Source organism: Gossypium raimondii, chromosome 3 (genome assembly GCF_025698545.1).
Source record: "Gossypium raimondii isolate GPD5lz chromosome 3, ASM2569854v1, whole genome shotgun sequence".
Classification (NCBI taxonomy): domain Eukaryota; kingdom Viridiplantae; phylum Streptophyta; class Magnoliopsida; order Malvales; family Malvaceae; genus Gossypium; species Gossypium raimondii.
The window spans coordinates 4,501,718-4,514,079 of NC_068567.1; the positions used below are offsets into that span (position 1 = coordinate 4,501,718).

Here is a 12,362-nt window from a genome sequence, read left to right on the forward strand (position 1 = left end):
TCTTAATAAATTATATATATCCATGTAAATACATTCTAATTACTCCATATAAATATATTTATATGCAAATATAAGTAGGGGTGAAGCCATAAAATTTTTTGGAGAGACCAAATTTGAATTATAATTTTTGAGAGAGCTAAAATGTAATTTCGTGATTATATTAACATAAAATTTATAATTTTTAAGGATTAAACTATAAAATTTTCATTTTTAGAGAGGCCATAATTAAATTTTAAATTTTAGAAGTGTCCAAAACCAATTTTACATTAAATTAACTCAAAACTTTGCAATTTCTTGAGAGGCCTACTCTCTAGCTTCACCCTTTAATATAAGTTTTAAAATTATTAGAGTTAATTATACTGTACACCCCAAATTATAAATTCCATTTTAAATTGGTCCCCAAACATTGAAACTTTTAATTACATCCCCAAATCATTGAGGTTATATCAATAAGATCATTCTATTATTAAAACCATTAATTTAACTATTAAATGAAATATCAGATCTCATGTGGCATAACTTAAAATAAAAAGTTTAAAGAAAAGTAAATTATTAATTATTTAAGTCGGTATACATTAATACAAACCGCTATTGATCAAAATGCACCGCAACACATTGGAATGTCTAAAACATCAAAATCTTAACCGATATGGTCAGTATCAATACGGTACCAAATACTATGGTTAAGATACTAATTAAACTGTGATAAGTTGAATCAATATCGGAGGATGATCATCAACTCAATTTAATTAAACCTTGAACTTTGATTAGAAGAGAATTGGTACATATCAAAGGCATGATCTCGCCATGCACATGATGAGGTCAGGTTAAAAAGAAAATTCTAACCTCGTAATGGCTAGGTCACCTTGAATTATCACTCCACCCTTTAGTGAGCTGCCATACAAGCATCCTGATGAGGTATGAATGCCAATACTTACAGCATTTTCCTTAGATGGAATAGAAGTAACCCAATTGCTATTTTAACTATCCTCGTCAAAACATCGGATTATAAAAGAATCATTCATGAAAATTTCAATCATGACAATAGTATAGCTCCTAAGTTGATAATCATTGGTGGTGTAATTCTATCATGGACGGCATCAATATCTTAAAGAGGCAGCTACACAACGTGAATGGTGCAACGAAAAAGATGAAACACTTTCTTTGGGTTGAAAGTATTGGAGTTGTGTAACCCTAATTTCGTTTGATTCGGTTTGAAAAGTTTGAGGTGCAACTCACTTGTTAAAAAAATAAAATAGAGAGGCAAAATTGAGAATCTTCGGCTCGAGTTGTGTGAATTTCGTATAAGACTGTACTTCTTCTATTAGACATTAATTATATATATATATAAAAGGTTGTTTAACCCTTAAAACGTATATAGTCGAAAACATCTTGTATTGTTATTTTTCAACATTAGCGAATTTTTCCTCCTCTATCTGTGGTTTTGTTCCGATAAAGATTTTCTACGTAAAATCTGTGTGTTCTTATTTTTTATTACCTTGCGATAAATCCTATTATCATTATCGACGTATGGTATATCAGATAAGATATCAAAGAGTAACTTGGTTTGTACATTATCACATAATCAACTTTAGATTACTTTATTATATGTGTGTTTGTGTTTCAATTATCTTTGCTCCTTGTATAAAAAAGTAGTGAGCGATGAGATTAGTCCATATATCAAAATCAATCTATTTGATAAATGATTATGGAGTGTAATATTTTAAAACCTAAAAAGTTTTTGATATATTAACCATTTTGTTTTGGTAGTGAGTAAGATATATCATGTAATAATATATTTTATTTTTATTTTTAATGTTGTGTCACATTGATTTTATTTTATTTTACAAGTGTCATATTAGTTGAATAATAAAATTACATATTCAATAGGTTTTGACTTAAACGTAAGATTGTTATTCGAAAATTTTAATGCTTCAAGGTTTAAGTTACACCATATGTAAATATGTGTATTCGATTAGTTAATTTGAAATAAACTGTAGAATCATTGATAAGAATCATAAACAATATATATAAATATATGACATATAGTACAAACAATAAATAAAGTACTACAAACTAATGCATAAATGTCATTGCCTACAAAATAAGCCCCAGTTGATGCACAAATGCTATTGTCTACAAAATAAACTCAAGTGAGGAGATGCACAAATTGATGGTAACCATATCACTAAATTTTTTTGAAATAAATTATAAATGCATTACATTATTTAAATCGACAAAAGTTGCATCTTAGTCCGCCATCATCAGATCAATTTAATAACGATCTTCGAACAACCAAAACACCATGGTCAAAGGATCCAAGAGACCCATTGCAACAGTAATGTATAAAATTAAAATCCTCCTCCTCATTATTTAGAAGTTTCTCAATGGATATGGTGACACCTTATCTCAACAAATTTCCTATATTAATCAAAACACGATTAAAAGTAAAAAACTAAAATTAAAATCACCTTTACTTTTAGAGGTAATAGATGGAGTAAGATTTTTTTAAACAACCAACACATTTTTAAGGAAAAAGAGTGAAAACAAAGTTATATGATTTTTTTAATTATAGGTTATGTAGAAATATATAATCAATGTAGTATATATAAACTATATCTGTTCACGGGCCGAGCTAAGGCTCATCCGAAAAGTGAGAGGATTTGAGTAAAAATATAGATCTGAAAAATGAGCTTGGGCAAAAAAATAAAGCCTATTTAAAAGATGGGTCGGGCCTCATTTGGCCTGGATTTAACCATACCCGAATATGCAAAAAAAAACTATTATTTTTCTTGCTGCTTTTTTACTCTTTTTTGTTGCTATTTTCTTGTTATTTTTCACTATTATGTTGCTACTATTTGTTATTATTGTTTAGATATTGTATAACTATTATTTTTTAGTATTTTTGATATATTATAAATATTTAAAATTATATAATAAATAATATAAAAAATGTCTGAGCTCGGGTTTTAACTTTTTATTTGGACCGAATATAGATAAAATATTAAACTCATTTTTTGGACTGAATCAGGCCCAAACTTAAAAACGGACCTAAAATTTTGATTGGAGCTAACTCAACCCGCCTTAACTCGACCCTTCAACCACTCTAATATAATAAACCTTTAATTCTTTTCCTGATTCATCTTTAAATTAAAAAAAAAAAAACGTCTTCCCTCTTTCATGCTGTTTGCTCTTTTTTCTGCTTTCTTTTTCTCTCTCAGTAGAGTTGTCATAGCCTCTATTTGAACCGAAATAAGCATCTCTATTGATTTTTCCATTTTTAGGTTCGTTTTCACCATTCTATCTTTACATGACGTCCGAGTCATTTTGAATTTTCTTTTATTTGTGGAGTTTTCAATCCATTGATCTTTGATTTCTATTTAGGGGGTTAATTGGGTCTTATTTGGATAATTTATTAATTTGGGTCGTATGAGTTGATTCATAAGATTCTGTTTGGTTCGTTTTTTTAGCTAAGATTATTGATTTTATTAAGATTTTAATTAGTTTTTTGTTGATTTTGTATTTTAATTTGATTGATTGCAGTCGTTGATTCTGTCTAATTAAATTAGGCATTGTTTTTAAATATACAATTTTTTTGAAATTTGAAGAACTTTCAGTTGGTTTTCCAGTAATTTTGGTGATTTTAATTGTAAACGGACGTAAGAATTTTGATATAATTGTAGTTTTAATTTTGGGTTTTAGTGTGCTTTGGTGAAAAAAATGGGTAGGGGGCATTTGATGCCTATATGGAAATGGTGTTTCTAATGATTTTATATTTGAAAGTGAGATTTAAGACTTACTAATTTTCAGTGGTTTCTTATCTCGGTTTTGGATTGTGTAGCAAGTGGCATTCAAGGAGTGTGCGAATCAGTTTTAATGTACCAAAATGGCTGGGGTTGCAACTGAGGAGTTTGGAGTGGGAGGGTCTGTGGAGGGGGTATCAAGATCAGGGGAAGCTTTGGTAGAGTGGCGGTCTTCCGAGCAGGTTGAAAATGGAACACCTTCAACCTCACCCCCTTTCTGGGACTCTGATGACGACGACGATGGTGGTATGCTTTTGAGTCCCTTTCATGTTCGGTTCAATGCTCTTTATTCTTTTGAATATGAGTTTGTATGTTGTATGTTTATTCTCTGCCGTTATAAAGTCTATCTATGTCTTACATCGAAACTTGTAACCTTTATATATAAACCTAGAGATTAAAAATCTTGGACTTGCATGGTTAAAAAATTGGCTTGCATTCAATTTTGGGTAATCCATTGCATCCTTTTGTCTAGATATAGGGACCGGACTGAGGATTCTCCAGTGTTTATAAATTACTTAATATCATAATTTCAATTGGTGGATTAGGTTTGTTGAAACATGTACGTAATTTTATAAAAGAGAGGTGAATATACTAACTTGGATGATGCTTGCTCTAGACATTTTGAGTTTTTTAAAGCACAGATTAAACTGAGCTAGCAGTTACTTCAAGAAGTATTTTTAGCCATTAGTTTTTTGTATTGTCAATTTAAGTATAAACTGTTTCTTGTTTTCTAAACTTCTAAAGGTGAGTTTAATTCTATTATAGGACTGAAACCTTCTGAATTATATGGAAAGTATACATGGAAGATAGAGAATTTTTCACAAATTAACAAACGAGAACTTCGCAGTAATGCGTTTGAAGTTGGCAGCTACAAGTGGTATGGGGTTTCAAATAATTTTGGTTGTTATGTTTCTATTTTGCTTGGTCAAATCCATAGTTGTCATTCTAGAATTCTTATTCTTTTATATCATATTGGAATGTTATGTGGTTTATATGTTCTCGCGCACACAAATAGATAAATCTTTTAACTTTATATTGTTGGTAGAAAGAAACATGTCTTTTTAGCATGGCAAATTCACTATTTTTTTTTTATCCATTTACCATGGTTTACAGGTACATTTTAATTTATCCACAAGGCTGTGATGTTTGCAACCATCTCTCGCTGTTTCTCTGTGTTGCTAATCATGACAAACTTCTTCCAGGTTTGATATTATCTGTAAACTAGAAATTGGGTTTATCATCATTTATCTTCTATTTAGTTGTTGTACTTATAGGGGTCTTCATTTCTATTCTAAGACAGGTTGGGGTCATTTTGCTCAGTTTACGATAGCTGTCGTGAATAAAGATCCAAAGAAATCAAAATATTCAGGTTTGTTGGCTCAAAATTTTTTAATGGTGCTAATACAGATTGTGAACTATGTGTAACTTGTTGTTGGATTGCAGATACTTTACATCGGTTCTGGAAGAAAGAGCATGATTGGGGATGGAAAAAGTTTATGGAGCTGTCAAAAGTTTATGATGGATTCATAGAATCTGACACACTTATAATAAAAGCTCAAGTTCAAGTTATCAAGTAATCAGTAATTAATGACTATATTGCTCCCACTCTTCATTTTTCTTGACATGCCTGTATCAGGCACTAGTATTTGACATATATTTGGACATGGATATAGGGATATGAGTCTCCAAGAGCCCTCCAAATGCATGGAAAACTTAAAAAAATTAAACATATCCGTATTAGACACATACTTGTATCCGACACTCATACCTAAGTCTGAGTAACATAGATTTATGGTAAGCAAACTTCTGCCTGTAGTGCTTCATACAATGCTTTCATGACTATTCCTTTCATACTGTTATAGATAGCCTTTATGGTGTATAGCTAAGTCCTACCAATTATCTATGAAACAAAAAAGAAGAAGCTATCTTTGGCTCTTTACGATAAAGTTGGCTTAGTAATGATGTTATTATGGTTAGAGAAGGTTCCTTGCATAGAGTTGTTTCTTTATTTTGGAATTATGTCATTATGGTATGTTACAGTCAAGTTGATGCATTGTGTTAATTTTGTACACCTGATTTAGGTTTTTTTTCATCTTGATAAGCAAATTTAATATTTTGTTTTGGATTTGTAGGGAGAAAGCAGACCACCCTTTCCGTTGTCTTGATTGTCAGTATAGAAGAGAACTTGTTAGAGTATATTTGACAAATGTAGAGCAAATTTGTCGCCGTTTTTTGGATGAGAGACGACAAATGCTAGGGAGGTTGATAGAGGACAAAGCTAGGTGGTTAAGGTAAATGCATTGCCCGGTGCTTTAATGACACATTACACATGTACAACACTGGATAGGAGTTTTAATTTTGTGCCACATCTGTTTTTGAAAGGTATGTTTGAATGTGCATTTCTTTTACAGGGCTTTCTTATGAATTGGTTTCTTTCTATTACCCTTGCCCGGTTTTCTGCTTAAACTTTCATCTTTGTTCGTTTTGCTTCAAATTCCTTCATACGTTATCAAAGGTGGCCCTGATAATATTTGACTTAGTGAATTTTTGTTTGGGCTCTTCATGTGTTAATGGCATATATTTGGTGATTTTGCTTCTTGTCATCACCTTATATCCTTTTGTTGCCTGTTTTCTCCAACCAATTGTTTGCAACTGTTGCAGCTTCCGTGCCTTCTGGTTGGGGATTGACCAAAATAACAGGCATGGAATGTCCAAGGAGAAAACAGATGTGATTTTGAAAGTAGTTGTGAAGCACTTTTTTACAGAGAAAGAAGTGACATCTACATTGGTAATGGATTCACTTTATAGTGGATTGAAGGCTCTAAAAGGCCAGAGCAAGATCAAGAAAGTGAAGTCAAAAGTATTTGATGCTGAAGAAATGCCAGCTCCAATTGTTCATATTGAAAAAGATATGTTTTTGTTAGTGGATGATGTGCTACTTCTCCTAGAGCGAGCTACTTTGGAACCACTACCTCCAAAAGATGAGAAAGGTCCTCAGAACCGAACAAAGGTAAGCTTCTGAATATTGATGATAAGGTATAATGAGTAAGAACATTACATGGGTTCCATTTTAAGTCTGTTTTAGATTATTGAAAACATATTTAGTGGAATATTTTACTTCTATTCGCGCACATGATTTCTTTCTTAGTTTCAATGAGAATTGATGCTTTCTCTTCCCTATAGGCTAATGATGTTCCCGTGTGCTTCTCTGGGGAAGATGAAAGTTTTTGTTTTTTACATCAATAAACAAAGCATTCCCTGCATATTAATTTGATCTTTTTGGGGGTATGAAAATAGCGTTTTATTCAGTCTTTTCATTTATGTAGGACGGAAATTCTGGAGAGAATCTCAACAAGTATTCAATTGAACGTGATGAAAGGCGTCTTACGGAATTAGGTCGCAGGACAGTGGAAATATTTGTTCTAGCTCATATTTTCAGGTACCATATTTTTATGACTTTGCATTCAACTAATACTGGCATCTGTCCTTGTTACTAGGATTTCCCACTATATATATACACGTAATTCATGCACATGGATTTAAAGTTTTTTTTGTTTCTCTTATCAAATAATGGACTCTAGGGAGTGTTATGTATTATTATCTGCTGAATAAGTTGCTCCATTTGGTTTGTGGAAATCATATGAGAAAGAGAAAAATGTTTTTTATGCGCTTGAAAGTTTTTTGAATGTACAGTAAAATTTTTTTCTGTGGACGTTGGACAGTTTTAAAGTAGCAAAAGGAGGGCAAATATTTGATAAGATCTGCTGTATAACTTCGATGGATCTTTTTCCTTCTACTTTTTCCAAGACATTTTCTTATTCATAGAATTGCAAATTTTAAATTATTGTTTTTTAATTATAGAAGGGTTAATATGTAAACTGGCCCTTGAAGTATACCCCTTTTCATGATTTGGTACCTAAAGGAAAAATTACAATTAGGTACTTGAATCTGTGTTCCATCAGCTAAATTACCCATTGTCTTACATAAATGCTGACATGGACTGATCGATCAATATTGTCCAGTGTCAAAGTTAATTCCACATTAGCAATTTGTTTCTAATCTTTAAAATAAAATATAAAATAGAATTTTAATAGGAAATAAATAATCTGGAAAGAGAAGGAAGAGAAGAGGAAGAGAAAGGAAGGATTACCTGGCTGTTGAGCTACCTTGGGCTGGCTAGATCAGTGGCAGGGTGAGAAAGTACAAAAGAAGGGAAATCTGGAAAATGAGAAACGAGGAAGAAAGGAAAGGGTGGAGTGGAAGAAGGGCTGGTCAGTTGCTTGTGGCTCCCTCTCACTTCTCTCTTTCCATCTTTTTGAAAATAAAATATTTTAAATCCAAAAAAGGTTATTATTTATTTTAAGGTTTAGGGTTTAAATTTCTAAAGTATTGATCTGTAGAAGTTACCATGTGTCGTGTTTTTATTGGTAAAAGAATGACATTCCATTAAACCATAAATGTTGGACTAATGTGGTTTATAGAAGTATAGTTTCAATACCTAATCTTACACTACTTATTTTTTCTATAGGTACCAAGTCTTGGAAAGAGGAATAGTCAGGGGACAATTTATATATTAACCCATAATAGGAATCACCTTGTTGTAAATTTGGTTTGAGCAGTTACTGATGTTCTACTTAGGATTTTCTTAATGCTTACAAAAAATCATTATGGTTCCTTATTATATATTTGTCAGCTATTGCTTTAGAATTTAGTTTACTAGGCAGTTCTCTTATGAAATCAATGTTGTAACTTTTTCATTGGGACTTGGGATTTTACGTTCTATCACAGGTCATCTCTATATCTGCATGATGTGTTTGGTCACCATGAAAACACTATCCAGGATGTCAGTGCTTTAGTACCACTGTATATTCTCTTTCAGCGGGAAAGTGCAATATATTATCTCATAAAATTACTGGTTAGAATAGCTCTCTCTAGAAATAGGGCATTATTTTATTTTCTGATGGCTTATGTGCACAAAGTTAGGTGGTGGTGTAGTTGGTCATGATTTTATTACCTTTTTTTGTCAGCTTATTGGAAAGTTCGTATTTTTAATTTTCAGTGATTAGAATTTCTGTTTTGCAATCTCCAAGGAATATTAATGGATGATACTTGGTACTTCCTCATCTGTACCCGTATATGCCCTAAATTTTTTTTCTTACATACAGCAATAAAATAGAAGCTGCCTATCAGGAGGCTATTGCTTTGAGAAGGCAAGAAGAACTCATCCGTGAAGAAGCTGCATTGCTGGCTGAAAGTGAGCAGAAGGCTAAACAAGGAGCATCAGAGAAGGAGAAAAAGTCAAAGAAAAAACAGGTATAAATCCTTTTGCTCTTTTTCATTTTTTTTATGGTTGAAGTAGATATCAGAATGAACACTCTCCTTTGACCACCTGAGCCAAACAAAAATTTTCGAATTCTATTTTTTTTCTGGTGATTATCAGAACAATCCTTTGATTTACGTTTGGAAGCAATTTCAAGCATGTAAATGTATGTATATATGCACATATATATGTACATTTTACTTAGGGTGGACAATAAATTTGTAAAGTTTTTCTTCCTGCTCTGAATGCATCACATTTTCCTCTGTTTCATGCTGCAGGCTAAGCAAAAGCGGAATAATCGGAAAAGCAAAGATAAGGGGAGGGAAGAGAAGGCTATTGTCGCAATTCAGGAAAAGCACCAAGAAGGCCAGCCTGAGGATGGGAAGGAAGCTTCTATGATGGTGGAGCAACAACCAGTGTGTGAAAAGGCTGATGTTCTAGGTGATATTTCTGATGTCTCCGACTCAGTTGATGGTGCCATTGAAGTTTTTCCGCACGACTCAGTAGACAAAGAGGCTAGTCCTGTTAATTGTGATACAGATACTTTAGAAATTCATCCTCCCATAGGATCCAGTAGCAGTGGCATAACTGGACTATCTTGTGTGCAAAATGGAGTAGCTGATAAGAAAAGCCCATCTATAATGGAAGATAGTTCATCAATGTGTTTAACAGACTCATTATCATCAGCAGTTATGAGCCCCTATAAAGGGAACTCATTTTCAAACAACCACAACAAAAAATCACCAAGCAGGTAAAGTGTTGCATAGGTTTCTTTCCATGCTTAAAAAATAATAAGACAAGGTATTTATCTCATCTGGCACTTCAAATTTGTAGGGGAAAGGATCATCAAAGTAAAACATCAAGTGATGGCAATATTTTGATTAAAGAATTTGGTAATCCTTCTTCTTGTCCTGCATTAGAGGCTGGGGACCGAAATGATGTTTCTCAAAGTAGTAAGGCTGGCGAATCCGTGTCTGAGGCTACCATTCCCTCATTATCAGATCAAAGAAAGTGGGTTGAGCGGGATGCTGTTAGGAAGGTGGTCTATTTATATATTTATGTTCTCATTAAGCTTTTAACTTTTGTGTTACTTTACAATTGTACTACTTTCTAGCTTTATCAACTACATGGTTGATATTTATCTTGTCAATGTAATAGGAAGAAGTTTTGCTGCAAAAGAAGCCAATCATTCAAGATCCAGTTGATTTGGAAAGACCTAAAGAGAAGACGACTGCTATACCATCCTCTCCAAGAAGCCCTCCCAGAAGTCCGCCACCTACTGCTCAGTTCAGGTCAGAATACAGGAGTACTGGCAGTGTAGGTTCTATACCAGTTAGGAAGACATCATCAAATGGCCTACAACGGAGTGATCTACCTGCACCTTCTAGCACATCATTCCAAATGAATGGTTTATTGAAGTCCGAGACTCAGAAGCCTGCAACTTTGAAACCTACTGAAAAAGCTACGACCCCACAAGAACCTATGATGTCTAGGCCATCCAGTGCTCCTCTAGTTCCTGGTCCCAGGCCAACTGCTCCTGTTGTTTCTTTGGTTCAAGCAACTCCTTTGATTGCTCACACAACTAGTACAGCTGGCTATTTAGGTCCCGACTCATCCGCAGCTACTAGTTATGTTCCTCAATCTTATAGAAACGCCATAATGGGTAATCATGTTGCTTCTAGTTCATCTGATTTTACTCATCCTAACTCCCCTAGCTCAGGGGTCAACCCATTGCCAGTATACTCGCAAACACCTCCCTTGGTATCTACACCAGTGTATATACCTCAGAGCTCCGATAGGATAGAGCCAAATTCTGTTCAATCAGACTTTCCTTTTGGCATGGTAGATAGGAATATCATGCTGAATGCATCCCAGTGGATGGACAAATCTCAAAGGGATGGCACTAGAAGTATGCACTTGGATCATTCTTCATCGCTTAGTGAGATCCAAAATCTTAACTTGTATAAGTCTCTGTATAATGGATCCCGAGAACACTTTTCAAATGAGTTTTCATCCTGTACATCTGGACGTCAGAGCCAATGTGTCTTGGCAGACGAGTTTCCACATCTTGATATCATCAATGACTTGCTTGATGAGGAACACAACGTTGGGAGCATAGGTAGGACCGGAGGCTTCCATGTTCTTAGCAATGGGTCACATTTATTAAGCAGCCATTTTTCTTTTCCATCCAATTTGGGCATGTCAGGTGAGATGGGATCGTCATGTGGCTCATGCAGGTTTGAACAAGCACGGAGCTACCATGATGATGGGCTCCAGCACAGTTTTAAGAGCTCATCAGGCAACCATATTGATACACCGAGGGAATTTACTCCCCAAACAAACCTCCAACCTTACACCAACGGACAAATCGATGGACTGGTTCAAACTCAATGGCCGATGGCCTCATCCCATTTATCTTTACTTCAGATGAGAAACACAAATGGTGACAGTTACCCGTACTACAATGCCAAGTATCCTAATCTGGCATGCGGTGTCAACGGGTATGCAACAGTATTCCGACCTTCAAATGGACAATGAAAAAGGTAATCAATACGGAGTTCGCCCACAAATTCGATTGTTACCTATTTGATGTAATAACGTGTTTGTTGGGTCTTAGATTTGGAGTGATTTTGTAATCTTCGCATAATGTAAAAGAACATATTATAAAGAGTGTTATTGCTCTCTTTGCACCAAGCATTTCTAGTTTTTATTAGAAATGAAGCTTTGGCTCAGATTTTATGGTTTCAGTTTCCCATTCCCACTCAGCATCAACTGAATGTTAAAATGATTTGACTGTTTTTATATGCAGTGTTTTTCCAGATAAGATTTTCTCAGATTCGTCCATACAAAAGTAAAAATAAGAACCCTAGAATTCGGAGCTTAGTTCAGTGGTTTATGTTCTTTTAAGAGAGAATTTTCCATGGCCATAGTTGACAGTTTTTATTTGATCAAAGAATACATGAACCGAAAGCATTAGTAAACCAGAAGATTGAAGAGTTAATCTTCTGGGTTGTGATCTATCTTTGCAACTATTGATTACTTTCATTTGTTAGTGTAATATATATATATATATATATATATATATATATATATATATATATGAAGCTTGTGTTGTTTCTTATGGGATAAATTTTCGTTTAGGGTTAATTTTATAGTACATCCTCAAACTATAATCTAGATTTTAAATTGGTCTCTAAAAGTGTTTCATTAAGTCCTCAAAGTATATGTATTGTATCCAG

At 33.7% G+C, this 12,362-nt stretch overlaps 1 protein-coding gene across 4 annotated transcripts; it reads left to right on the forward strand.

The window, feature by feature from the left end:
- Window positions 1-3,148: 3,148 nt before the first annotated feature.
- On the forward strand, window positions 3,149-11,870 carry LOC105796701 (TNF receptor-associated factor homolog 1b). 4 transcript variants are annotated; one of them, XM_012626487.2, is made up of 13 exons: window positions 3,149-3,284; window positions 3,842-4,049; window positions 4,569-4,680; window positions 4,917-5,005; window positions 5,104-5,172; window positions 5,247-5,376; window positions 5,936-6,094; window positions 6,465-6,813; window positions 7,130-7,242; window positions 8,969-9,116; window positions 9,402-9,874; window positions 9,958-10,162; window positions 10,282-11,870. In XM_012626487.2, exons 2-13 carry the CDS (start codon window positions 3,887-3,889, stop codon window positions 11,659-11,661), a joined length of 3,390 nt encoding a protein of 1,129 aa, XP_012481941.1. In that variant the 5' UTR covers window positions 3,149-3,284; window positions 3,842-3,886; the 3' UTR covers window positions 11,662-11,870. The 4 variants fall into 4 exon arrangements, with proteins under 4 accessions (XP_012481941.1, XP_012481943.1, XP_012481945.1 ...); XM_012626489.2 differs by lacking the exons at window positions 3,149-3,284; window positions 4,569-4,680 and having other exon boundaries at window positions 3,903-4,049; window positions 5,100-5,172; XM_012626491.2 differs by lacking the exons at window positions 3,149-3,284; window positions 4,569-4,680 and having other exon boundaries at window positions 3,990-4,049.
- Window positions 11,871-12,362: the final 492 nt, after the last annotated feature.